This window comes from Oncorhynchus tshawytscha, linkage group LG06, assembly GCF_018296145.1.
Source record: "Oncorhynchus tshawytscha isolate Ot180627B linkage group LG06, Otsh_v2.0, whole genome shotgun sequence".
NCBI classification, from domain to species: domain Eukaryota; kingdom Metazoa; phylum Chordata; class Actinopteri; order Salmoniformes; family Salmonidae; genus Oncorhynchus; species Oncorhynchus tshawytscha.
The window spans coordinates 79,893,129-79,920,209 of NC_056434.1; the positions used below are offsets into that span (position 1 = coordinate 79,893,129).

The 27,081-nt window shown below is 42.6% G+C and overlaps 1 protein-coding gene across 4 annotated transcripts in view; it reads left to right on the top strand.

Annotated features, from left to right (window-relative positions):
- Nucleotides 1–26,353, top strand: part of LOC112253194 (stress-induced-phosphoprotein 1) — a 36,515-nt gene extending 10,162 nt beyond the window's left edge. Inside the window, exons 2-15 of one of the 4 annotated variants that reach the window (XM_042323666.1) lie at nucleotides 8,031–8,113; nucleotides 8,703–8,786; nucleotides 8,890–8,946; nucleotides 9,129–9,332; nucleotides 9,620–9,736; nucleotides 17,385–17,430; nucleotides 17,567–17,657; nucleotides 19,425–19,566; nucleotides 19,713–19,817; nucleotides 22,018–22,144; nucleotides 22,326–22,359; nucleotides 22,533–22,713; nucleotides 22,832–22,947; nucleotides 23,690–26,353. In XM_042323666.1, the coding sequence (XP_042179600.1) occupies nucleotides 8,031–8,113; nucleotides 8,703–8,786; nucleotides 8,890–8,946; nucleotides 9,129–9,332; nucleotides 9,620–9,736; nucleotides 17,385–17,430; nucleotides 17,567–17,657; nucleotides 19,425–19,566; nucleotides 19,713–19,817; nucleotides 22,018–22,144; nucleotides 22,326–22,359; nucleotides 22,533–22,713; nucleotides 22,832–22,947; nucleotides 23,690–23,825 (1,523 nt within the window). In that variant the 3' untranslated portion in view covers nucleotides 23,826–26,353. The remainder of the gene's footprint in view (nucleotides 1–8,030; nucleotides 8,114–8,702; nucleotides 8,787–8,889; nucleotides 8,947–9,128; nucleotides 9,333–9,619; nucleotides 9,737–17,384; nucleotides 17,431–17,566; nucleotides 17,658–19,424; nucleotides 19,567–19,712; nucleotides 19,818–22,017; nucleotides 22,145–22,325; nucleotides 22,360–22,532; nucleotides 22,714–22,831; nucleotides 22,948–23,689) is intronic. The other 3 variants (XM_024425214.2, XM_042323668.1, XM_042323667.1) reach the window with 3 other exon arrangements.
- The last annotated feature ends 728 nt before the right edge of the window (nucleotides 26,354–27,081 follow it).

Consider the following 27,081-nt stretch of genomic DNA (forward strand, 5'->3'; position numbering starts at 1 on the left):
ATTCTTTCCTTTACACGGATCAGTCGTCCTGGTCCCTTTGCAGAAAAACAGCCCCAAAGCATGATGTTTCCACCCCCATGCTTCACAGTAGGTATGGTGTTCTTTGGATGCAACTCTGCATTCTTTGTCCTCCAAACACGACGAGTTGAGTTTTTACCAAAAAGTTATATTTTGGTGTCATCTGACCATATGAAATTCTCCCAATCTTCTTCTGGATCATCCAAATGCTCTCTAGCAAACTTCAGACGGGCCTGGACATGTACTGGCTTAAGCAGGGGGACACGTCTGGCACTGCAGGATTTGAGTCCCTGGCGGCGTAGTGTGTTACTGATGGTAGGCTTTGTTACTTTGGTCCCAGCTCTCTGCAGGTCATTCACTAGGTCCCCCAGTGTGGTTCTGGGATTTTTGCTCACCGTTCTTGTGATCATTTTGACCCCACGGGGTGAGATCTTGCGTGGAGCCCCAGATCGAGGGAGATTATCAGTGGTCTTGTATGTCTTCCATTTCCTAATAATTGCTCCCACAGTTGATTTCTTCAAACCAAGCTGCTTACCTATTGCAGATTCAGTCTTCCCAGCCTGGTGCAGGTCTACAATTTTGTTTCTGGTGTCCTTTGACAGCTCTTTGGTCTTGGCCATAGTGGAGTTTGGAGTGTGACTGTTTGAGGTTGTGGACAGGTGTCTTTTATACTGATAACAAGTTCAAACAGGTGCCATTAATACAGGTAATGAGTGGAGGACAGAGGAGCCTCTTAAAGAAGAAGTTACAGGTCTGTGAGAGCCAGAATTCTTGCTTGTTTGTAGGTGACCAAATACTTATTTTCCACCATAATTTGCAAATAAAAAAATAAAATTAAAATAAATGTAGTCTCAAATAAATAATGAAACATGTTTAATTTGGTTTAAATAATGCAAAAACAAAGTGTTGGGAGAAGAAAGAAAAGTGCAATATGTGCCATGTAAAAAAGCTAACGCTTAAGTTCCTTGCTCAGAACATGAGAACATATGAAAACTGGTGGTTCCTTTTTAACATGAGTCTTCAATATCCCCAGTTTAGAGGTTTTAGGTTGTAGTTATTGTAGGACTATTTTTCTCTATACCATTTGTATTTCATATACTTTGACAATTGGATGTTCTTATAGGCACTATAGTATTGGCAGCCTAATCTCAGGAGTTGATAGGCTTGAAGTCCTAAACAGCGCTGTGCTTCAAGCATTGCAAAAAGCTGCTGGCAAACGGAGGAAAGTGTGGTTTGAATGAATGCTTACGAGCCTGCTGCTGCCTACCACCGCTTAGACTGCTCTATGAAATATCAAATCATAGACTTAATTATCAAAAAAAGAATCACACAGATAGGTCATTAATATGGTCAAATCCGGAAACTCATTTTGAAACAAAACAGGGTAGCCTAGTGGTTAGAGCGTTGGACTAGTAACCGGAAGGTTGCAAGTTCAAACCCCCGAGCTGACAAGGTACAAATCTGTCGTTCTGCCCCTGAACAGGCAGTTAACCCACTGTTCCTAGGCTGTCATTGAAAATAAGAATTTGTTCTTAACTGACTTGCCTAGTTAAATAAAGGTTAAAAAATAAATAAAAAATCTTTCAATTAAAAATGGAACCATGTAAATATTGCTGTTACATTACATAACCTTCAATGTTATGTCGTAATTACGTAAAATTCTGGCAAATTAATTATGGTCTTTGTTAATTAAGAAGAAATCGTCTTCACACAGTTCGCAACAAGCCAAGACAAACTGCGGCATATACCCTGACTCTGCTTACACTGAACGCAAGAGAAGTGACACAATTTCAGGCACCGCATTGATTATATGCAACGCAGGACAAGCTAGTTAAACTAGTAATATCATCAACCATGTGCAGTTAACTAGTGATTATGTTAAGATTGATTGTTTATTAAAGGATAAGTTTAATGCCAGCTAGCAATTTACCATCTCTCCTTGCTGTCTGCACTGCCACGCAGTCTCCTTGTGGATTGCAATATAATCGGCGTCCAAAAATGCCGATTACCGATTGTTATAAAACTTGAAACCGGCCCTAATTAATCGGCCATTCCGATTAATCGGTCGACTTCTAGATTCCATGTCAACCCATCCCATCGGAGCTCATTTCCTTCTGTTATTTTAGTTTCCCTATTGTCTCCCCTCAGACAAACTGTAGGCAAATGTCACTAGATCAGACAGATGTAATGTCTAGACTAGACAAATGACACATGATTCCACAACAATTAGTTTCACTCCTTAACCACGGAACTTACTGTTTAACCACTGAACTCTGTTTTGTGTCAACTGTTTGTTGTTGCCCAGTGCATAACCATGGTTTTTGTTGCCCAGTGAAGGACAGATTTTTCACTTAGAATGTATACCAAACAAAAACCATTGATTTAAAAGTTTAACAAACCATACAACTCTATGCACAATGACTCCTTTTAACAATGTACATTGACATTTTTACAGAAACACACTTACTGGAAGAACTGTGCAGATGCAAATTTTGGTCACAGAATTTCTGTAAAATCCCTCAATTAAAAAAAAGAAAAGTCTGTTAAATATCTGCTCTGAATTAAGATGCAACGATGTCAGCCAAAACAATGGTGTGTCATCTATGACACCACACCTTGACATTGAAAAAATCTATTTGGTTTATTGAGTAAGTAAAGTGGATTTACACCCTGTCTGTACAACATAGATGTTATGAATATCATTCTCTTCATGGTGATGTATCCTAAATAGGTACACTAAAGTATACGTATGAAATATCTTCCATTGCATATCTGGGTATTATTCTACACACTGGCTATTATTTTAATGAGCTCTGCTCTCAAACAAGACCACATTTTGTTGTTCCGGACCAAATCTGAAACAATCATAGATGTCAATGTTTCACAAGTTTGAACATCAAAGTACAGCACGGTAGAGATCAGTGCAGTTGAGCACAGTACAGTACACTTCAGCACAGTAAAGTATAGTACAGAACATTATAGTGTTCTCAACTTGTGTGCCCTACTGTGTACTGTGCTGAACTGTACTGTACTGAACTAATACTAATGCTCTACTGTGCTGTCCAAACTTGTGAACCCAACTGTGGTTTGACTTCTATGATTTCCCATTGTAGCCAATTCAATTGCAGAAATCCGTTACTGATTTTGGTTATTTTAAAAGTAACTTTTTTAATCACTATCATAACTCTGCATTGTTGATGAAGGACCCATAACTATTTCACAGCACCTGTTGTTTATGAAGAATGTGACAAATACATTTTATTTGACTTAATAATTTATAATGAAAATGTATATCAGTAAAAACACTAACTAATTGATAGGTCTACCTTTAGTTGTTACTTCTGTTAACTTTCATTATTGTCCCTCATGAGGGAGAGAAATTAGAACATATCTTAAAGATGAGTGGGATTTTGGTAATGGAATATCAAGGCACAAGCAATGTATCTAAAACTTACACAAGGCAGAAAAAAATGATCCAAAGCTAAAAATACAGTTCCTATAGAAAGTCTACACCCTTTCAAAATGTTCACCTTTTGTTGCCTTATAGGCTGGAATTAAAATACAAAATACACTGCTCCAAAAAATAAAGGGAACACTTAAACAACACAATGTAACTCCAAGTCAATCACACTTCTGTGAAATCAAACTGTCCACTTAGGAAGCAACACTGATTGACAATAAATTTCACATGCTGTTGTGCAAATGGAATACACAACAGGTGGAAATTATAGGCAATTAGCAAGACACCTCCAATAAAGGAGTGGTTCTGCAGGGGGTGATCACAGACCACTTCTCAGTTCCTATGCTTCCTGGCTAATGTTTTGGTCACTTTTGAATGCTGGTGGTGCTTTCACTCTAGTGTTAGCATGAGCCTGAGTCTACAACCCACACAAGTGGCTCAGGTAGTGCAGCTCATCCAGGATGGCACATCAATGCAAGCTGTGGCAAGAAGGTTTGCTGTGTCTGTCAGCGTAGTGTCCAGAGCATGGAGGCGCTACCAGGAGACAGGCCAGTACATCAGGAGACGTGGAGGAGGCCGTAGGACGGGCAACAACCCAGCAGCAGGACCGCTACCTCTGCCTTTGTGCAAGGAGGAGCAGGAGGAGCACTGCCAGAGCCCTGCAAAATGACCTCCAGCAGGCCACAAATGTGCATGTGTCTGCTCAAACGGTCAGAAACAGACTCCATGAGGGTGGTATGAGAGCCCGACGTCCACAGGCGGGGGTTGTGCTTACAGCCCAACACCGTGCAGGACGTTTGGCATTTGCCAGAGAACACCAAGATTGGCAAATTCGCCACTGGTGCCCTGTGCTCTTCACAGATGAAAGCAGGTTCACACTGAGCACGTGACAGAGTCTGGAGACGCCGTGGAGAACGTTATGCTGCCTGCAACATCCTCCAGCATGACCGGTTTGGCGGTGGGTCAGTCATGGTGTGGGGTGGCATTTCTTTGGGGGGCCGCACAGCCCTCCATGTGCTCGTCCAGAGGTAGCCTGACTGCCATTAGGTACCGAGATGAGATCCTCAGACCCCTTGTGAGACCATATGCTGGTGCGGTTGGCCCTGGTTTCCTCCTAATGCAAGACAATGCTAGACCTCATGTGGCTGGAGTGTGTCAGCAGTTCCTGCAAGAGGAAGGCATTGATGCTATGGACTGGCCCGCCCGTTCCCCAGAGCTGAATCCAATTAGCACATCTGGGACATCATGTCTCGCTCCATCCACCAACGCCACGTTGCACCACAGACTGTCCAGGAGTTGGCGGATGCTTTAGTTCAGGTCTGGGAGGAGATCCCTCAGGAGACCATCCGCCACCTCATCAGGAGCATGCCCAGGCGTTGTAGGGAGGTCATACAGGCACGCGGAGGCCACACACACTACTGAGCCTCATTTTGACTTGTTTTAAGGACATTACATCAAAGTTGGATCAGCCTGTAGTGTGGTTTTCCACTTTAATTTTGAGTGTGACTCCAAATCCAGACCTCCATGGGTTGATACATTTGATTTCCATTGATAATTTTTGCGTGATTTTTGTTGTCAGCACATTCAACTATGTAAAGAAAAAAGTATTTAATAAGAATATTTCATTCATTCAGATCTAGGATGTGTTATTTTAGTGTTCCCTTAATTTTTTTGAGCAGTGTACTTAACACCCTTTGATCTACACATCCTACCACACAAGTGACATTTTTTTATGTATTCTTTTGAAAATCAATAAATGGAATAGCTTGGTTGCTTACTGTAAGTGTCCACCAACCTTGTAATAGCAATCCTAAATTAGCTCAGGGCAAACCAATCACATTCAGAATCACACACCAAGTTTATTGGCCTCAACCTGTGTTAAATTGTATTGATTCATAGGATTTCAGGATTCATTCAGCAGTTCCTGTAGGTTCTGTCTGCTAGTAGTGACTTGCAAAGCAAACACTCAATCATGAGCACCAAGGATCTTAAAAAAACAACAACTCAGGGACAAAGTTGTGGAAAGGCACAGATTGGTGTCACAGCCAGGCATACAGTGCATTTGGAAAGTATTCAGACATTTTGTTACATTACAGCTTTATTCTAAAATACATGAAAGAAGAAGAAAAAAACATGACAAAGCGAAAACAGTTTAAAAAAAAGTTTGCACATTTATTTGCATAAGTATTCAGACCCTTTGCCTTGAGACTCAATATTGAGCTCAGGTGCATCCTGTTTCCATTGATCATCCTTGATGTTTCTACAACTTGATTGGAGTCCACCTGTGGTAAATTCAATTGATTGGGCATGATTTGGAAAGGCACACACCTAAGCTCCCTCATTTGACAGTGCATGTCAGAGCAAAAACTAAGCCATTAGGTTGAAGGAATTGTCTGTAGAGCTCAGAGACAGGTTTGTCTTAAGGCACAGATCTGGGGAAGGGTACCCAAACATTTCTGCAGCATTCAGACCCTCCATCATTATCAAATGGAAGGAGTTTGGAACCACCGGGCGGCCAGCTCTCCTTGGAGCTGAGCAATCGGAAGGAAAAGGGCCTTGGTCAGGGAGATGACCAAGAACCCGATGGTCACTCTGATAGAGCTTCAGTGTACTTGGGAGAACCTTCGAGAAGGACAACCATCTCTGCAGCACCACCAATTAGGCCATAATGGTAGAGTGACCAGACAGAAGCCGCTCCTCAGTTAAAGGCACATGACAGCCCGCTTGGATTATGCCAAAAGGCATCTAAAGGACTCTGACTATGAGAAACAAGATTCTCTGGTCTGATGAAAGATTGAATTATTTGGCCTGAATTTCAAGCGTCACGTCTGGAGTGAACCTGGCTCCATCCCTACAGTGCATCACGGTGGTGGCAGCATCATGCTGTGGGGATTTTTTTCAGCGGCAGGGACTGGGTGTCAGGATGAACAGAGCAAAGTACAGAGAGTTCCTGGGTGAAAACCTGCTCTAGTGCGCTCAGGACCTCAGACTGGGGGCGAATGTTCACCGTCAAACAGGACAATGACCCTAAGCACACAACAGAGACGACGCATGAGTGGCTTCGGGACAAGTTTCTGAATGTCCTTGAGTGGCCGAGCAAGACCCCGGAATTGAACCCGATCGAACATCCTATTTTCAGGAGAGACCTGAAAATAGCTGTGCTGCGACGCTCCCCATCCAACTTGACAGAGCTTGAAAGGGATATGCAGAGAAGAATGTTAGAAATTCCCCAAATACAGGAGTGTCAAGCTTGTAGCGGCATACCCAAGAAGACTTGAGGCTGTAATCGCTTCCAAAGGTCCTTCAACAATGTACTGAGTAAAGGGTCTGAATATTTATGTATATTTCAGTTTAGTATTTTTTTATACATTTGCCAAATGATGGAGTATTGTGTGTAGATTGATGGGGAAAAAAACTATTTAATCATTTTTAGAATAAGGCTGTGGAAAAAGTCAAGGTCTGAATACTTTTCGAATGTGCTGTACTAGAGAAGTCACATGTACACCTCTTGACAGCTGTTTCACTTCTCGTTTTGGTCCATCAGAATTCAGAGCTTGAAATGTAAAACACAGAAGATGGAATCCTGTCAGTGTAAGACACATGTCAAACTCATTCCACAGAGGGCAGAGTTTCTGCGCTCCTCCCTTGGACTTGATTGATAACTATGGTCACTGGTTAGTAAGGAACTTCCCTCATCTAATTGTCTCGGTCTTAATTGACAGGATAAAAAACAAAAACCAGCAGACACTAGGCCCTCCATGGAATGAAATTGACACCCCTGTTTTAAGGCTTTGACCATAAACAATATTTAAAAATATATATATTCTCAGTTCTCCTTTTGCAGAAGGAACTGTTCAGTCGTTAGATTATGTGCGTGACAGACTGACTTGAATCCGATGTCAGCGAAGCCGTGACCTGGTTCAAGCCTGTATCGGACCGCACAGTTCTGTTAATGTTAGCTAGGTTTCAACCAATTCTCTATTTCAGACATTGATTGGCTTACCTCTTTGAGCATGCAACGTATGAATAGAACCCTGATGTACACATTAGGAACACCTGCTCTTTCCGTGATATAGACTGACCACCTGAATCCAGGTGAAAGCTATGATCCTTTATTGATGTCACTTGTTAAATCCACTTCAATCAGTGTAGATAAAGGGGAGGAGACAGGTTAAAGAAGGACTTTTAAGCCTTGAGACAATTGAGACATGGATTATCTATGTGTTCCATTCAGAGGGTGAATGGGCAAGACAAAATATTGATGGGTTTGAGTGTGTCAAGAACTGCAACGCTGCTGAGTTTTTCACGCTGAACAGTTTCCCGTGTGTATCAACAATGGTCCACCACCCAAAGGATATCCAGCAAACTTGAAACAACTGAGGAAAGGAAGCATTGGAGTCAACATGTGCCAGCATCCCTGTAGAATGCTTTCAACACTTTGTAGTCCATGCCCTGATTAATTGAGGCTGTTCTGAGGGCAAATGGGGGTTCAATTCAATATTAGGTTGTTCCTAATGTTTTGTACACTCGTATGTTTTTGTTTTTTGCCCAGAAGCCCCCAGTGCCCAGGGCCAGGAGGAGATGGAGTGTGGCGCAGTGACCCCTGACCCCACCGATGACGTCACACTGTCTCAGGTAAGGTAATCATCTTCAAATCATATTTTTTGCAGGAATCTCCATACGAATGATTTTCCTGAAAATAATGTGACACTATCAATCAGAGGTAAGGACATGTTACACTGAAGGGCAATGTATGTTTGATAGTGTACGGAGCATTGTGGTCTTAAAGTTAAATGGCATGCTCTGGAACTTAGGCGATGACTTTAACCTCCCGCTTTGTGCTGGATGTGCCAATGTGTAGTTCATACATGCATAATCTATGAGCGGAATTACTGTCTTACCTCAATTAGCCACGAAATCCCTAATTTCAAAGCAACGCTTTGTCTGGGAGCTGTGCTGCACCATTTTTCCCTACATTTTCCCCCACGGCTACCAGCCTCCTAGCAATTTGACTTCTAAGCCAATGAGCTTCAGTCCCTCAGCATTTGAGTGACAGCCAACAAGTGTTGCGCACACACAGTAGAGGGAGAGCAATGATGTGGTACACATATCTGCACAAATGTGACGTAGTATGCAATTTTCGAGGACCCCTTACGGTTCGTGAGCACTACTTTCAGAACTACTGGCTAGAAAGTATACAGTAGTACCAGATAATGTCTTTAAGGAACAGGACATCAGTGGGGAGGACAGTCTGAGTGAGGAGGAGAAGGCCAAACGCAGAGTGGAGCGACGCAGAGCCAAGAGGAAGGTGAGCAACACGCGCACACACACACCTACTCCTCCTGAGCCATAGTGAACAACATAGTCATCTGTATTCGTGATGCGTGATGCTGTTTCTATGTTTCTCTCAGCGTCAACGGGAGCGCAAGAAGCTGGAGCAGGTGAAGATGCCTGAGAGCACCGAGCAGGTAAACTACAAACCAATGTCTTCTAAATTAATCTGAATCATATGATGATTAGCACCCTAATTTGCAATAATCGAAAAAAGGAATGGTTTGTATAGAAAGGAATGGTTGTTATAAAAAGGAATGGACAGTTGGCATTCCAGCTAGGTTATAATATGCTCTCTCTAACTGTGTGTGTTTACCAGGATGCTGAAGATGAGGATGATGATGGTGGTGAATCTGAGGAGGAGGAAGCAGAGGAGAGCGATTCTGAGCTTGAGGAGGAGGAGCAAGAAGAAGAAAAAGAGGATAGAGCAGCCATTCCTTGCTCCAAGGAGCCTCCCGCCCCATCCCCAGCCCCCTCGGGGACTAAAGGACCCCAGAAGACCACTGCACGACACTCTGAAGAGGTAGGGATAGATTGACTCCATCTTGGCAATGGCTTAAGAGCCTGGTCCCAGGTCTGTTTATGCTGTCTGTGACAATGACTATAGGAATTGTAAAGACTGCACAAACTGAGGTGGAACCAGGCCAATTATGTAGTGTTGTTGATTCAAGAAACAGTCTGGGAAGCTACCCAGGCTAGTTTAGGGGAGCCGTCTCTACTTGAGGAGTCTTAATACACACTGATGGGTACCTTTTAGTAAACTACTCTCTCTCTCACACATATGCCTTTATTTTTGTCTCTCTACTGTAGGAACCGGAGTGGGATGTGAGCAGTGCATTCTTTGCCAACGCTGCTAGCCACATCAGGCCAAAAGGCTGGACCAAACCTGGGCGCAAGTCCAAGGAGAATGAGGGCAGAACCAGAGAGGTAAGTGGACCGTGAGCTTTGGGATATCTACCTTGCTGGCTAGTTGCTATGGTAAGAGTGGTGCTAGCCAGGATATCTAGCTAGATGGGTGTTTTGTTGATGTCTGTCTGTAAGAGTTGTTGTGGCAACGATAGCTAGCTAGCTACTTAGAAGTTGTTGGGGTTAAAGATGTTTCTGTGGTAGGAGTGTTGATGATAGCTAGTTAGCTGTCTGCTGTGAGACTTAGGATATCTTGCCATCTAGAAGTCACTGCGTTGTAGAAGTGTTGTTGGGGCTAAGGATAGCTAGGTAGCTAGCTAGTTGGTGAAAGCTTGCTGTTTGATAGCTGTTATAGCAGTGTTGGTGATTACTTGCTGTCTGCACTAAGAGTGTTGATGGCTAACTGTCTGATCTGGTGGTAGTGTCAGGGCTAAGGATAGCGAGGTACAGTAACTATTTACTGTGGTAGGAGTGTTGGGGCTAAGGATAGCGAGGTACAGTGACTATTTACTGTGGTAGGAGTGTGGGGTCGGGGTCTAAGGATAGCGAGGTACAGTAGCTGTTTACTGTGGTAGGAGTGTGGGGGCTAAGGATAGCTAGATACAGTAACTGTTTACTGTGGTAGGAGTGTTGGCAATAGGTTGCTGTCAGTAGTAGGAGTGTTGATGGCTAGCTGTCTACTGTAATAGGGGAGACCAGGGGTAAATTGGACGCCTTAGTCTAGAGTGCTGTGTTAAATTGTGCTCAGGAGCATTTTTTACATCTCAAAATGGTTAAAATAGGAACTAATTGATGTGATGATTGAAAGAAAATCTGTGTTTGCACCTTTTACTATCATTCTAAATTGTCACTTCTCTTTTTTGGATTGTCCTGTGGAACATTCCATGTGTCTAATGATGTATCATTTTAGAGTAAGAAAAGGTCTTTTGATTGGTATAGTTGATGAAAATATGCTGAACAAAAATATAAACGCAACAATTTCGTTTTTGTCATTAGTTTTCATCAGGGAAAAACAGGTAGTTGACTAATATTTTTCATCAATAGTTATTGTTGACAAAATTAACACTGCCCTGCAGCCTGTTACGTTTACGGGGTCAATTGTAACATTTCACTTCTGCCACTCTCGGTTGAATTGTAAACGACTAGTATGTCCAAGAAACGCAGTTGTTGTGTAATGGTAGCTGAGACGTACAGTACCAGTCAAAAGTTTGGACACACCTACTCATTCAAGGGTTTTTCTTTATTTTTACTATTTTCTACATTGTAGAATAATAGTGAAGACATCAAAACTATAAAATAACACACATGGAATCATGAAGTAACCAAAAAAGTATTTCATATTTGAGATTTTTCAAAGTAGCCACCCTTTGCCTTGCCTTGATGACAGCTTTGCACACTTGGCATTCTCTCCACAAGCTTTACCTGGAATGCTTTTCCAACAGTCTGAAGGAGTTTTCACATATGCTGAGCACTTGTTGGCTGCTTTTGCTTCCCTCTGCGGTCCAACTCATCCCAAACCATCTCAACTGGGTTGAGGTCGGTTGATTGTGGAGGCCAGATCATCTGATGCAGCACTCCATCACTCTCCTCCCTGGTCAAATAGCCCTTATACAGCCTGGAGGTGTGTTGAGTCATTTACCTGTTGCAAAACAAATGATTATCCCACTAAGCACAAACCAGATGGGATGGCATATCGCTGCAGAATGCTGTGGTAGCCATAATGGTTAAGTGTGCCTTGAATTCGAAATAAATCACTGACAGTGTCACCAGCAAAGCACCATCGCACCATCACAATGGAGATCCTCCGTTTACCTACTCTGCGTCTCACAAAGACACGGCGGTTGGAACCAAAAATCTCAAATTTTGACTCATCAGACCAAAGAACACATTTCCACCAGTCTAATAATGTCCATTGCTCGTGTTTCTTGGCCCAAGCAAGTCTCTTCTTATTGGTGTTCTTTAGTAGTGGTTTCTTTGCCGTAATTTGAACATGAAGACCTGATTTCACGCAGTCTCCTCTGAACAGTTGATGTTGAGATGTGTGTGTGTTACCTGAACTCTGTAGCATTTATTTGGACTGCAATCTGAGGTGCAGTTAACTCTAATGAACTTATCCTCTGCAGCAGAAGTAACTCTGGGTCTTCCTTTTCTGTGGCGGTCCTCATGAGAGTCAGTTTCAACATAGCACTTAATGGTTTGTACATGTAGGTAGGGGTGAAGTGACTATGCATAGATAATAAACAGCTAGTAGCAGCAGTGTACAAAACAAATGGGGGGGGGGGTTGTCAATGTAATAGTCCGGAGGCTATTTGATACATTTTTCATCAGTCTTATGGCTTGGGAGTAGAAGCTGTTAAGGAGCATTTTGGTCCTAGACTTGGCGCTCCGGTACCGCTTGCTGTGCGGTAGCAGAGAAAACTGTCTATAACTTGGGTGACTGGAGTCGCTGACAATTTCATAGGCTTTCATCTGACACCACCTGGTATAGAGGTCCTGGATGGCAGGAATATTGGCCTCGATGTACTGGGCCGTACGCACCACCCTCTGTAGTGCCTTACGGTCAGATGTCGAGCAGTTGCCATACCAGGCGGTGATGCAACCGGTCAGGATGCTCTCAATGGTGCAGCTGTATAACTTTTTGAGGATCTGGAGACCCATGCCAAGTCTTTTCAGTCTCCTGAGGGGGAAAAGGTTTTGTCGTGCCCTCTTCATGACTGTCTTGGTGTGTTTGGACCATGATAGCTCATTAATGATGTGGACACCAAGGAACCTGAAACTCCACTACAGCCCGTTGATGTTAATGGGGGCCTGTTCGTCCTGTAGTCCACAATCAGCTCTTTTGTCTTGCTCACATTGAGGTAGATGTTGTCCTGCCACCATACTGCCAGTTCTCTTACCACCTCCCTATAGGCTGTCTCATCGTTGTCGGTGATCAGGCCTACCACTGTTGTGTCGTCAGCAAACTTAATGATGGTGTTGGAGTCGTGTTTGGCCATACGGTCATGGGTGAACAGGGAGTACAGGAGGGGACTAAGTACACACCCCTGAGGGGCCCCAGTGTTGAGGATCAGCGTGCCAGACGTGTTGTTGCCTACCCTTACCAGCTGAGGGTGGCCGGTCAGGAAGTCCAGGATCCAGTTACAGAGGAAGGTGTTTTCGGCCCAGGGTCCTTAGCTTAGTGATGAGCTTCGTGGGCATTATGGTGTTGAACGTTGAACTGTAGTCAATGAACAGCATTCTCACATAGGTGTTCTTTTTGTCCAGGTGGGAAAGGGCAGTGTGTAGTGCGATTGCGTTATCTGTGGCTCTGTTGGGGCGGTATGCGAATTGGAGTGGGTCTAGGGTATACGGGAGGGTGCTGTTGATGTAAGCCATGACCAGCCTTTCGAAGCATTTTTGATTACTGTCCAATACTATGGGGCGGTAATCATTTAGGCAGGTTACCTTCGCTTCCTTGGGCACAGGGACTATGGTGGTCTGCTTGAAACATGTAGGTATTACAGACTCAAACAAGGAGAGGTTGAAAATGTAAATGAAAACACTTGCCAGTTGGTTCTCGCGTGCTTTGAGTACATATCCTGGTAATCCATCTGGCCCTATGGCTTTGTGAATGTTGACCTGTTTAAAGGTCTTGCTCACATCGGCTACCGAGAGCATTATCACAGTCATCCAGAACAGCTGGTACTCTCGTGCATGCTTCAGTGTTGCTTGCCTTGAGGCAAGCATAAAAGGCATTTAGCTCGTCTGATAGGCTCGCGTCACTAGGCAGGTCGCGTCTGGGTATACCTTTTTGTAGTCCGTAATAGTTATCAAAGCCCTGCCACATTGGAAGGGGGTCAGAGACTGTGTAGTAGCATTCAATCTTAATCCTGTATAGTTGATGGTTCATCTGAGGGTAAAGCGGATTTCTTATAAGTGTCCGGATTAGTGTCCCGCTCCTTGAAAGTGGCAGCTCTAGCCTTTAGCTCAATGCGGATGTTGCCTGTAATCCATGGCTTCTGGTTGGGATATGTAGGTACTAGAGGTCGACCGATTAATCGGAATGGCCGATTAATTGGGACCGATTTCAAGTTTTCATAACAATCGAAAATCTGTATTTTTAGCAGATTAAAAAAAATATATATAATAATAATAATTTTATACCTTTATTTAACTAGGCAAGTCAGTTAAGAACACATTCTTATTTTCAATGATGGCCTAGGAACGGTGGGTTAACTGCCTTGTTCAGGGGCAGAAGGACAGATTTTTACCTTGTCAGCTCGGGGATTCAATCTTGCAACCTTACAGTTAACTAGTCCAACGCTATAACCACCTGCCTTACATTGCACTCCACGAGGAGCCTGCCTGTTACGTGAATGCAGCAAGAAGCCAAGGTAAGTTGCTAGCTAGCATTAAACTTACCTTTATAAAAAAATAATCACTAGTTAACTACACATGGTTGATGATATTACTAGTTTATTTAGCGTGTCCTGCGTTGCATTTAATCTATGCGGTGCGCATACGCGAAAAAGGACTGTCGTTGCTCCAATGTGTACCTAACCATAAACATCAATGCATTTCTTAAAATCAATACACAAGTATATATTTTTAAACCTGCATATTTAGTTAATATTGCCTGCTAAGATTAATTTCTTTTAACTCTGAAAATTGTGTCACTTCTCTTGCAACAGAGTCAGGGTATATGCAGCAGTTTGGGCCGCCTGGCTCGTTGCGAACTAATTTGCCAGAATTTTACGTAATTATGACTTAACATTGAAGGTTGTACAATGTAACAGCAATATTTAGACTTAGGGATGCCACCCGTTAGATAAAATACAGAATGGTTCCGTATTTCACTGAAAGAATAAACATTTTGTTTTCGAAATGATAGTTTCCGGATTCGACCATATTAATGACCAAAGGCTCATATTTCTGTGTTATTATGTTACAATTAAGTCTATGATTTGATAGAGCAGTCTGACTGAGTGATGGTAGGCAGCAGCAGGCTCGTAAGCATTCATTCAAACAGCACTTTACTGCGTTTGCCAGCAGCTCTTCCCTGTGCTTCAAGCATTGCGCTGTTTATGACTTCAAGCCTATCAACTCCCGAGATTAGGTTGGTGTAACGAATGTGAAATGGCTAGCTAGTTAGCAGGGTGCGCGCTAATAGCGTTTAAATCGGTGACGTCACTCGCTCTGAGACTTGGAGTAGTTGTTGCTTTTGCTCTGCAAGGGCCGCAGCTTTTGTGGAGCGATGGGTAACAATGCTTCGAGGGTGGCTGTTGTCGATGTGTTCCTGGTTCGAGCCCAGGTAGGGGTGAGGAGAGCGACGGAAGCTATACTGTTACACTGGCAATACTAAAGTGCCCAAAAGAACATCCAATCGTCAAAGGTATATGAAATACAAATGGTATAGAGAGAAATAGTCCTATAAATACTATATTAACTACAACTTAAAACCTCTTACAATGAATATTGAAGACTCATGTTAAAAGGAACCACCTGCTTTCATATGTTCTCATGTTCTGAGCAAGGAACTTAAACGTTAGCTTTTTTACATGGCACATATTGCACTTTTCTTTCTTCTCCCAACACTTTGTTTTTGCATTATTTAAACCAAATTGAACATGTTTCATTATTTATTTGAGACTAAATTGATTTTATTGATGTATTATATTAAGTTAAAATAAGTGTTCATTCAGTGTTGTAATTGTCATTTATTACAACAACAAAAAAAATTGTCAGATTAATCGGTATCGGCTTTTTTTGGTCCTCCAATAATCGGTATCTGCGTTGAAAAATCATAATCGGTCGACCTCTAGTAGGTACGGTCTCTGTGGGGATGACGTCGTCGATTCACTTATTGATAAAGCCATTGGAATGTGTTCCCGGGATTCATCCAGTCTGTGCTAGCAAAACAGTCCTGTAGCGTAGCATCCGCGTCATCTGACTACTTCCGTGTTGAGCGAGTCACTGGTACTTCCTGCTTTAGTTTTTGCTTGTAAGCAGGAATCTGGAAGATAGAATTATGGTCAGATTTGCCAAATGGAGGGTGGGAGAATGCTTTGTATGCATCTGTATGCATGTGTGGAGTAAAGGTGGTCTGTAGGTTGTTGTTTTTTTTCCCTCTGGTTGCATGTATGACATGCTGGTAAAAATTTGGTAAAACTGATTTGTTTGCCTGCATTAAAGTCCTTGGCCACTATAGGAGCGCCGCTTCTGGGTGAGCATTTTCTTGTTTGATTGTGGCCTTAGAGTTGGTTGAGCGCAGTCTTAGTGCCAGCATCGGTCTGTGGTGGTAAATAGACAGCTACAAATAGTTTAGATGAGAACTCTCTCGGTAGGTAGTGTGGTCTACATCTTATCATAAGGTACTCTACCTCAGGAGAGCAATACCTCGAGACTTCTTTAATACTAGACATTGCGCACCAGCTGTTATTGACAAAAAGACAACACACCCCCACCCCACACCACACCCCACCACCACTTCTCTGTTCTGCTTGTGCATTGAAACTCCCTCCAGCTCTATATTATCCGTGTTGTCGTTCAGCAACGACTCAGTGAAACATAAGATATTACAGTTCTTAATGTCCTGTTGGTAGGATAATCGTAGATAATCAATTTTATTTATTACATGTTAGCAAGTAGAATTGATGGCAGTGGGAGTTTACTCTGATCGCCTACGGATTCTCAGAAGGCAGCGTGATCTGCATCCTCTTTTCCTCCATGTTTTCTTCACGCAAATGACATGGATCTGGGCCTGTTCCCGGGAGAGCAGTATATCTTTCTCGTCAGACTCGTTAAAGGAAAAAGCTTCTTCCAGTTTGTGGTGAGTAAATCCCAGTTCTGATGTCCAGAAGCTATTTTTGGTCATAAGAGACGGTACCAGCAACATTATGTACAAAATAAGTAAACAAATAAGCTAGAAAATGAACAAAATAGCACAATTGGTTAGGAGCATTAAAACGTCAGTCATCCTCTTCGGCACCATCTTACTATATGTGTTATTCAATAGTTTTGATGTCTTCAATATTATTCTACAATGTAGAAAATAGTAAAATATAGAAAACCCCTGGAATGAGTAGGTGTAAACTTTTGACTGGTACTGTATGTTTGTATAAAAATACTATTCATCTAACTCCAACAATCTTTTCATGAATAAGCAAAAGGCTTTTATCTGGTCTCCCATCGTGTTGATATCTGTAGGCCGTGGCAGGTTCAATGCCCTCCCTAAGATGAGGTGAACTCTGCATCTGGAAGGCATGGTAAACAGTTATTGGAACGTTTATGTGTTTGATCTCGCATAGTCTCACACACACATACATAGATACACATACACTGCCTCAGTGCACAGGCTAGAGCACGGTCAGTCGTGTCACTGGGTCAGAGGTTACCAACACTTTTATTTATGTGTATGTATGTATATATACATAGGCCTAGGATACATCAGTAAGATGTGACTGACTTTCTAGGAAATTATATATATATGTATCCTAGGCCTACGTGCTTTTTATCTAACACCTTTCCACAAAGTGCTAATTAGCATGTTATAACAGCAACCCAGGCCTAGAGCTGCAGGTTACAGTGACAGTAAACATTTTCCTAGGTAGGACAAACTCTAGGGAGCTAATATGCGAACAAATTAATGTATTTGCCTTACTTTTTTGGGAACATGTTCTGGTTTCTTCAGGTGAATGGAACAGATGCTGTGACTAAGAGAAGCGCCTCGTTGACAGGTGAGTGTGTGCGTTTATACTACTCTCTGTACACACCCTCAAACACATACGGGTGCACACACACACACCTTGCTGTGCAAACATGCTCAGATGTTGTTTGTACATTTGAGCCTCTGGCTGTGTATGTGCCCTGTAGAAAAAGGGATCAAGCTGGTGCAGGAGGGCCAGTATTCTCAGGCCGTCGTTATGTTTACAGAAGCCATCAAATACGACCCAAAGGATTACAGGTAATGTCACACCATTATATGTCTGCATTATATCACTTACTACCGCATGACCTCTGACCTCAATATGCTAGTTACAGTGAGCTCCAAAAGTATTGGGACAGTGACACCTTTTTTGTTGTGACAGGGGAGGTTAGCATTTTGGGGGGGTATTATATTTATGCCTCTAACTTTCTCACTCACTTATTCACGATTCATTAAGGATTATCTGTAACCATGGTAGCATCCACATTCATGTAGAAGTGTTGAGAAACATACTATTCTTATTTACAATAAAAGTGACTCCAAGATGACACTGCATTAATTACCATTCATTTCTATTGGGCACAAAATAATCTGAAACACAACCAAAACAAACAGCAAATGCATCCAACAAGTTTGCAGAGTCACAAGCTTGATGTAGTCATTGTATTTTAGGAATATGGAACCAAATACTCAACTTTATATTTCTTTAATACACAAATAAGTGAATTTGTCCAAATACCTTTGTTCACCTAAAATGTACGAAAAGTGCTGTAATTTCTGAACAGTTCACCCGATATGATTGAAAATACCCTCAAATTACTGCTGACAGTCTGCAATTTAACCTCCTAATCATTGTATCATTTCAAAGCCTAAACAACAAAGCATGTGTCACTGTCCTAATATCAATCAATCAAATGTAGATATGAAGCCCATTTTACATCAGTAGATGTCAAAGTGCTATACAGAAACCCATCCTAAAACCCCAAACAGAAAGCAATGCAGATGTAGAATCACGGTGGCTAGGAAAAACTCCCTAGAAAGGCCAGAACCTAGGAAGAAACCTAGAGAGGAAACAGGCTCTGAGGGGTGGCCAGTCCTCTTCTGGCTGTTCCGGGTGGAGATTATAGCAGTACATGGCCAATATGTTCAAACGTTCATAGATGACCAGCAGGGTCAAATAATAACAATCACAGTGGTTGTCGAGGGTGTAACAGGTCACTTGGCTTTTGATAGCCGAGCATTGAGAGTTCGAGACCGCAGGTGCTGTAGAGAGAATTATTAGAAAACAGCACGACCAGGTGGACTGGTCCCAGGGCTCAGGTCCTCCGGGAGGGGGAGAGAGCGAGAATTAGAGGGAGCATACTTAAACTCACACAGGGCACCAGATAAGACAGGAGAATTACACCACATATAACAGACTAGCACCCGACACAAAAACATAGATACTGGAGGCTGACTGTATCTAGCCGACATCAATACATTGGTACAGTACGGCATAGACAATAAACCACAATTTACCCTCTGTGTGTCTCCGTGTGTGTCTGTCTCCGTGTGTGTCTGTCTCCGTGTGTGTCCATGTGTGTGTGTCCGTGTGTCTCTGTATCTGTGTGTGTGTGTGTGTGTGTGTGTGTGTGTCTATGTGTGTGTGTGTCTATGTGTGTGTGTCTCTGTGTGTGTGTGTCTCTGTGTGTGTGTGTCTCTATGTGTGTGTGTCTCTATGTGTGTGTATGTGTGTGTGTGTGTGTGTGTGTGTGTGTGTCTCTGTGTGTGCGTGTGTGTGTGTGTCTCCTTGTATCTGTGTGTGTGTGTGTGTGTCTGTGTGTGTGTGTGTGTGTGTCTCTGTGTGTGCGTGTCTCCTTGTCTCTGTGTGTGTGTGTCTCTGTGTGTGTGTGTGTGTGTGTGTGTCTCTGTGTGTGCGTGTCTCCTTGTCTCTGTGTGTGTGTGTCTCTGTGTGTGTGTCTCTGTGTGTGCGCGTGTGTGTGTGTGTGTCTGTGTGTGTGTTTATCTGTCTGTCCGTCCATCCAGGTTCTTTGGGAACCGGTCGTACTGTTATAGCTGTTTGGGGCAGTACCCCCAGGCCCTGTCTGATGCTGAGAGGTCCATCCAGCTGGCACCTGACTGGCCTAAAGGACATTTCCGCAAGGGCAGTGCACTCATTGGGATGAAGGTGGACCACAAACTGCATAACTGTCCTCTCCTCTTCTATTGTATTCTATAGGAAGCACATTCTCCGTATAGTGATTATTCACAAATGATATAATATATGCTTATGCAGGCTTGATGTGTCTTGACCTCCTGTGTGTGTGTGTGTAGCGGTACAGTGAGGCGGAGAAAGCCATGGAACAGGTGCTAAAGCTGGATAAAGACTGTGAGGAGGCTGTCAATGATCTCTTCAACTGCAAAGTCTTACAGCTTATGGTGAACACACATTTTTGAATACACATGCACATGTTCAAGCCTGCACACACACGTGGCTATGTGCTACCAACGTGCTCACGATACGTATGGGAAATGGCAATGTTTAGCTGTTACAGATCTCCTAAACTGTTTCCTAGTCTCCTTTCTTTTATGAAAAGCAGCGGAGGACAGAAAGACTGGAGTTTAGGTTTAGTGCTTTTCACACCGCTACTCTGGGACCCACAGCTGTTCCATGTGTAGTTCCGTGAAAAAGTATTTGCCCCCGTTCTCTATTTTTGCATATTTTTGATACTGAATGTTATCAGATCTTCAACCAAAAACCTAATATTAGATAAAAGGGAAAATGTCGCGCTCTCTCGCCCGCTGTGTCGCGCCCGCTGTTCCTCGCCCGCTCTGTTCGCGTTCTCTCCCGCTGTGTCGCGCCCGCTGTTCCTTGCCCGCTCTGTCGCGCTCTCTCGCCCGCTCTGTCTCCCATCAGTCAAACAAAAACCCACAAATTCTGACAAACTCCATGCATTGATTATGCAAGAATGGGCTGCCATCAGTCAGGATGTGGCCCATAAGTTAATTGACAGCATGCCAGGTCAGATTGCAGAGGTCTTGAAAAAGAAGGGTCATCACTACAAATATTGACTCTTTGCATCAACTTCATGTAATTGTCAATAAAAGCCTTTGACACTTATGAAATGCTTGTAATTATACTTCAGTATTTGTTCGGAAAATTATGATTAAATGACTGAACAATAGTCTTATTTTAAATTAAACTGTAACTAAGTAAATTTATACTCTGTTTTATTATATCTGATTAACAATATGAGTTCATAAGAAGGGATTGTGTGACACGGACAAGGAGTAATTAAAGTTAATGAACACCATTCCAACTAGGAAGAAAGGAATGGTTTGTGGATTAAGTAAACAGATAAGGTAGTTAACCTATGGTTGAACCGACGAAACTGAGCTCTGGGGTCTTTTAGATAAGGCAGTGAGTGCATTCTTAGGTTCTCTGTTAATTAGAACTGTCAGCTAAGTGGTGATTGATAATAGTGAGGAGTCAAAAGTTAATTCCGTTGTGTTGTGTGTCTTGTGTTAGTGAGTTGGAATGAACTTTGAATTAACTTTTTAAAGTTCCCTTTGTCCCGGTCGAGAGGAGGAGATTCATTTTAGAAGCAATGAAATAACGTCATGTTATTGTATATAAACTGTTGCTCGTGGTAACGTGGCAGCGCGCTCCGGGAATAAATTCTGTTATTGAGTCTCAGTCTATTTTATGCAAACAAAAATCTTACAAATTCTCATAAAATAGATTAAGGGAATTCAATTAATGAAAACATATTGGAGTAACTAAATTACAGTAACAGTGTTCCATAGTAACATCTGCCAAAAATATCTAAAGACACTGAAGCAGCAAACTTTGTGGAAATTATTATTTGTGTCATTCTCAAAACCTTTGGCCATGACAGTGTTGTAACGATGTGCAAATGGTTAAAATACAAAAGGGATAATAAATAAGCATAAATATGGGTTGTATTTACAATGGTATTTGTTCTTCACTGGTTGACCTTTTCGTGTGGCAACAGGTCACAAATCTTGCTGCTGTGATGGCACACTGGTCTTTCACCCAGTAGATATGGGAGTTTATCAAAATTGGGTTTGTGGATCTGTGTAATCTGAGAGAAATATGTGTCTTTAATATGGTCATACATTTGGCAGGAGGTTAGGAAGTGCAGCTCAGTTTCCACCTCATTTTGTGGGCAGTGTACACATAGCCTGTCTTCTCTTGAGAGCCTGGTCTGCCTACAGTGGCCTTTCTCAATAGCAAGGCTATGCTCACTGAGTCTGTACATATTCAAAGCTTTCCTTAAGTTTGGGTCAGTCACAGTGGTCAGGTATTCTGCCGCTGTGTACTCTCTGTTTAGGGCCAAATAGCATTCTAGTTTGCTCTTTTTTTGTTAATTCTTTCCAATGTGTCAAGTAATTCTCTTTTTGTTTTCTCATGCTTTGGTTGGATCTAATTGTGTTGCTGTCCTGGGGCGTCTGTTTGTGTTTGTGAACAGAGCCCCAGGACCAGCTTGCTAAAGGGACTCTTCTCCAGGTTCATCTCTCTTTAGGTGATGGCTTTGTTATGGAAGGTTTGGGAATTGCTTCCTTTTAGGTTGAAGTGCTCCCTCTCACTCTGTCTCACTCTCGTCTCCATCTCTAGGATCTGGGTTTTGAGGAGGGGCAGAGCATGTCTCTGCTGGAGCGATTCACCACTCTACAGGCTGTGCTGACCTCACCTGAGGCTTCTAGGGGTGAGGACACACACCACTGTGCAGGCCGTGCCAGTGGTATGGAAAAACATGCCATTTCTCTTCTTAAGCCTAGAGGGCAGCAATGTCAGGAAGTTGTCTAATTTAAATGACATGCGAAGGAAAGGGAACACATTTCTGAGCTATTGCTGAAATGTAGAAGATCATACATAAATGTTTTTGTGTGATCTAATTCAGGTGTCTTCACTCTTTTCCTCAGTGGTGAGCCAGGATTCCTCATTGGGCTTGCCAGGGTAGGTGGATATTAGCCAATCTTGTTGACCCAATAAGGGTCAGGGGTCATGGCCCCAAATAGAAAAACATACATTTTTGATTTCCTTATTTGGTGTGGACAAGTATGTGTAACTTGATTGCCTGTGGACATAAGTGATGTCTCTTCCCTGTTCTGCCTCTCTTCCTCCTCCAGGGCCCCGTGTGTGTCTCTCTGGGTGGGGAACGTGACCGCTGAGCTGACTGAGAAACACCTGTTGGACCTCTTTAAAACTTATGGGGAGATAGACAGCATACGAGTTCTCCACGAGCGGTTCTGTGCCTTCGTCAACTTCAAGAATGCCAACATGGCATCGCGGGCCATGGAGAAACTCAACGTCAGTGACCTTCATAAGATGCTGTGGCTTTTTTGTTTTTTATTTTGTATGTCTATATGTTTTAAAACTATTTTATATTCTATTGACCTTAATGTATTAGTATGTGTTTCTCCCACAGGGCTACAGTATAGAGAACACAAGGTTGGTGGTTCGCTACCCAGACCATCGCAGCCAGAGGCTTCTGCCCATCCCCCTCAAGACCAGCCCCCTTGCATTGCAACAGACAGCTGCTGGGTAAGAAAACACACCTTTAAAGCTGAGATCAGTGAAAGGTGAAATGGCGCTCCGCCCCCTCCGCACACACACACACACACAGGCGCTTGACCTAAAACTTCAAAAGGTGGAATAGTTATCCCTTACTTCTCCAGAGTCAGATGAACTCATTGATACCCTTTTTATGTCTGGATCCAGTATGAAAAAAGTTGGAGGTAGTTTTGCGAGCCAATGCTAACCAGCCGTAGTGCAATGACTGGAAGTCTATGGTATCTACTAGTGTGCTAGCAGTTACTATAGACTTCCAGTCATTGTGCTAATGCTAGTTAGCAATTGCACACAGAGACATGAAAATCTATTCCACAAGTTAATCTTAGGGTTCAACCCAAAGAATGTAAGAGTGCCCTCTAGTGCCACCTTGCTGACTGTCTGTGCCACTATGTTAAAAATATTTTTTTGCCCTAGATTACAGGTGTTCAAAAACACAATCTCGGCACTGGCCTCCCAAACAGCCGTACTCAACAGCATCATCTTGTTAAAAAATCCATATGAAAAGCCCTCATCTGACTCTAGGGAAGTAGATAAAGGGCTTCATCTGATTCTGAGGAAGTAGAGAAAGGGCTTCATTGCCAAAATCATTAAGTATCCCTTTAAAATAAAGCAAGAGGAAATCTGTTGACAATGAGCTACGTCGCCCACTTTAACATTTTGTATAATTTCATCCCAAAATCAAATTTTCGTAACCTTCTTGTCCCTTCTCCAGTCCCAGACGTTGTGGCCCAGTGAACGGAGACGAGTGTTACTTCTGGAGGACCACCGGCTGCCATTTTGGGGACAAGTGTCGCTACAAACACATTGCTGAACAGAGTGGCAAAGACAGGAAGCCCTGGCAGCCCTGAGCACCGTTTCAAATTGAATACATTTTTATTTGTCACCTGAACCCAATACAACTGGTGTAGACTTTACCGTGAAATGTTTCCTCCTCAATTCTGACCTTCTATAAAATTGGGACCCCGTTATGACGATGGACTCAATATTAAATGGACAGTGTAGGACTGTTGTTGTGATGGAGTAGAATGTTCAGACTAATAAAAATGGAGGACAGCATAAGGAGTGCTATAATAGAAGAGCATTAGGACTGTAATAATGGACCAGAAGACATCAGCAGTCCCCCTTGACCACAGCTGGGCCTTTAGGCTTTGCATGGCAACGAACCTCAACACCTTGAAGCCTTAAAACCTTGCTAGCCTTACAGCTAGTCCTACGGCTGGCATCAGTTATCCCTATGGCTAACATCAGTACTATTGCTGTCTGGGGTTTGTGGCATAGGGAACTGGGCTCTCCACCTCATCCTCATCTCCCATCCATGTCTCTCTCTTCCCATGCCAATACCACCAGACCAGAACGGACCAGGCCCGGCCTTGCTCTCCACACCAAAGGACAACCAATAACCACCCGGACCACCACACCAAAGAACCAGCAGCCATCCAGCCTGCAGCAGATTCAACCTGATGTTTCAGTTCATCCCTAAGAAAGAGGTTCCTCCCTTCCACTCTGCCTTGGTGCTAAGTAACATGCCTCCTAAAATGGTCATGTTAGTTAGGCACCAAATGGAAATAAATCGACTGAAACAGAGAGCGACTACATGTATTTCTCCAATATGAAACACAAATTTTCCTTTGCCACACATTTTCAAACGTTTTCCTTGTCATGCCCTAATGAACATGTCCCAGGGCTTGCAATACAGTGGGCTATGGGCTCTGTGCTATTGGCTTTAGCTAAATGGGCCATTGCAATGTGTGAGTGGAGCAGAGAGATGTACAACCAATTTAACAGAGAACCTTGTTTTTCAATGTATTAACCCATGTTTCATTTTACCACTGTACCTGATGGCAAACAGCTTAAATGCACACTCCAAATCTGTTGGGTGATTTTGACACAGAACTGACACCAACTTTTTTCTATGTTAGGGTTTGTTTAAAGTTTAGTTCGCCAGCCCTTAAAATATCTGGAAAATAAGCATCTTGTTTGTAAAATGAACCAAATATGTTTTTTGCTCTGTTTCAATCTACCCTCTCTAGACCTTGCACCTTCTCAATGTGTCCCATTAAAGGAAAGTGTCACTGAATGTCTGTAGGCAAGACCGAAGCTTGAGGGTACATCTCAGCAGTCTAAAGTTGCTAGCTGAAGCTATGTAAGACCAAGCTAGCTGCGTCTTTGGTTTATAGCTGTCTGATTTTACTAATGGTACAGTAGGAGGTTGGTTTTCAGGAATGGGTTCACCACTTTGCAGTAAAAGCCCTCTTAGGCTCTTCTCACACTATCGTTTGTCCCTGCAGCGTTAGGCTGTCATTCTGTCCCTCTGTCATTTTTAAGCTGTCAAGAGCTGTCCGAGTGAGGGTGACAGTCAACTCAGTAGGGGAGAGGCTTTGGACACGGAACTACACCTACTTTCCCATTTGTGTGTTCCTCTTCAGATTTTCACCATTCTGTAGACCCAAGGCTTCCATTCAGTATTTAGTCTGAACCAAAGAATGCTTGTAGACAACCAAAGGCTGTCTGCACTGGCAATACGTGTAAGCTGTTTCTTTATTCTGTCACTCAAGCCTTCAAATGCAAATGGGTAACTTCTCCGAGACCCAGTGACTCAAAACAAGCCTCTCGTGGTGAGGAGCTGTAGCTGCCACTAGAAATGGAATAGTTATTATTCTTAGTCCACACTACTCTATATCTCAAACTGTGTGTACAGACGAGTGCAGGCTATTTATTTGCGTATTTATATGTATATTTGCTTTACCTGTGAGACCATAGTGGTTGGTTGGTATATGATTTAAATGATGACTTACCAGACGCTAGAACTTTCTGGGCCGGTTTGTAGTAGTACAATGGATATTCTCCATTGAAGTGATTTTTAGTCCAGGACTAAGCTTAGTCTGGGAAATCAGCCCGATCTGTTTAGTAACTGTTGAGAGAAAGAATTGTTATTAAATGTGGTGGGAGTTTCTGCTTTTTTTGTGGTTGCCTGGTTTTTGGCCTCGTAGAGATTGGTCAAAGAAATCAGAACTTCATATTAGGATAAAGTCACATGAGAAAACACTATACTATTATCTTTAAAAGACTCGCAGAAGTGTGTTTTCTTAGTTCAGTGATCCCAAGTACACAGTTTTCACTAATTTGGGCAAATGCATGTTTTATGAGTTTGATAGAAATTAATAATAAAGTATTTATGTGCGAAGCCCAGTTTTAGTATGAGTCCATTTCTCTCTAGTCCCAATTTCAGGAGAAAGTGTTTTTTAATGACTATGTACTCCCCAAAACTTTTAACTCAAGCAATGTAATCTCTGTTCATTCCAAATTGACAAAATATTTTAAATGTGTGAAAGTCTGCCAAAGAGTCCTTTTGTACATAATATATTCATTCAAATAATTTCAGCCTCTCAGTCAATGTTTCTGTTTTCTTCCTGCCGTTATGGTATACAGTGCATTAAGAACCCTTGAATAGTTCTTAATTTTGTTACGTTACAGCCTTATTCTAAAATGTATTTTAAAAAATTAAAAAAAGATTCATAAATCTACACACAATACCCTACAATGACAAAGCAAAAACAGGTTTTTAGAATGTTTAGCTGATTTTATAACAAAATAAAGACATACCATATTTACATAATTATTTGCTATGAGACTCTAAATTGAGCTCAGGGGCATCCTGTTTCCATTGATCATCCTTGATGTTTCTACAACTTGATTGGAGTCCATCTGTGGTAAATTCAATTGATTGGACAGGATTTGGAAAGGCACACACGTGTCTATATACAAATCCCACAGTTGACAGTGCATGTCAGAGCAAAAACCAAGCCATGAGGTTGAAGGAATTGTCCATCGAGGCACAAATCTGGGGAAAGGTACCAAAACATTTCTTCAGCATTGAAGGTCCCCAAGAACACAGTGGCCTCCATTAATAAATGGAAGAAGACTTCCTACAGCTGGCTGCCTGACCAAACTGAGCAATTGGGGGAGAAAGGCCTTGATCAGGGAGGTGACCAAAAACCCGATGGTCACTCTGACAGAGCTCCAGAGTTCCCTCTGTGGAGATGTGAGAAACTTCCAGAAGGACAACCAACTCTGCAGCACTCCACCAATCAGGCCTTTATGGGA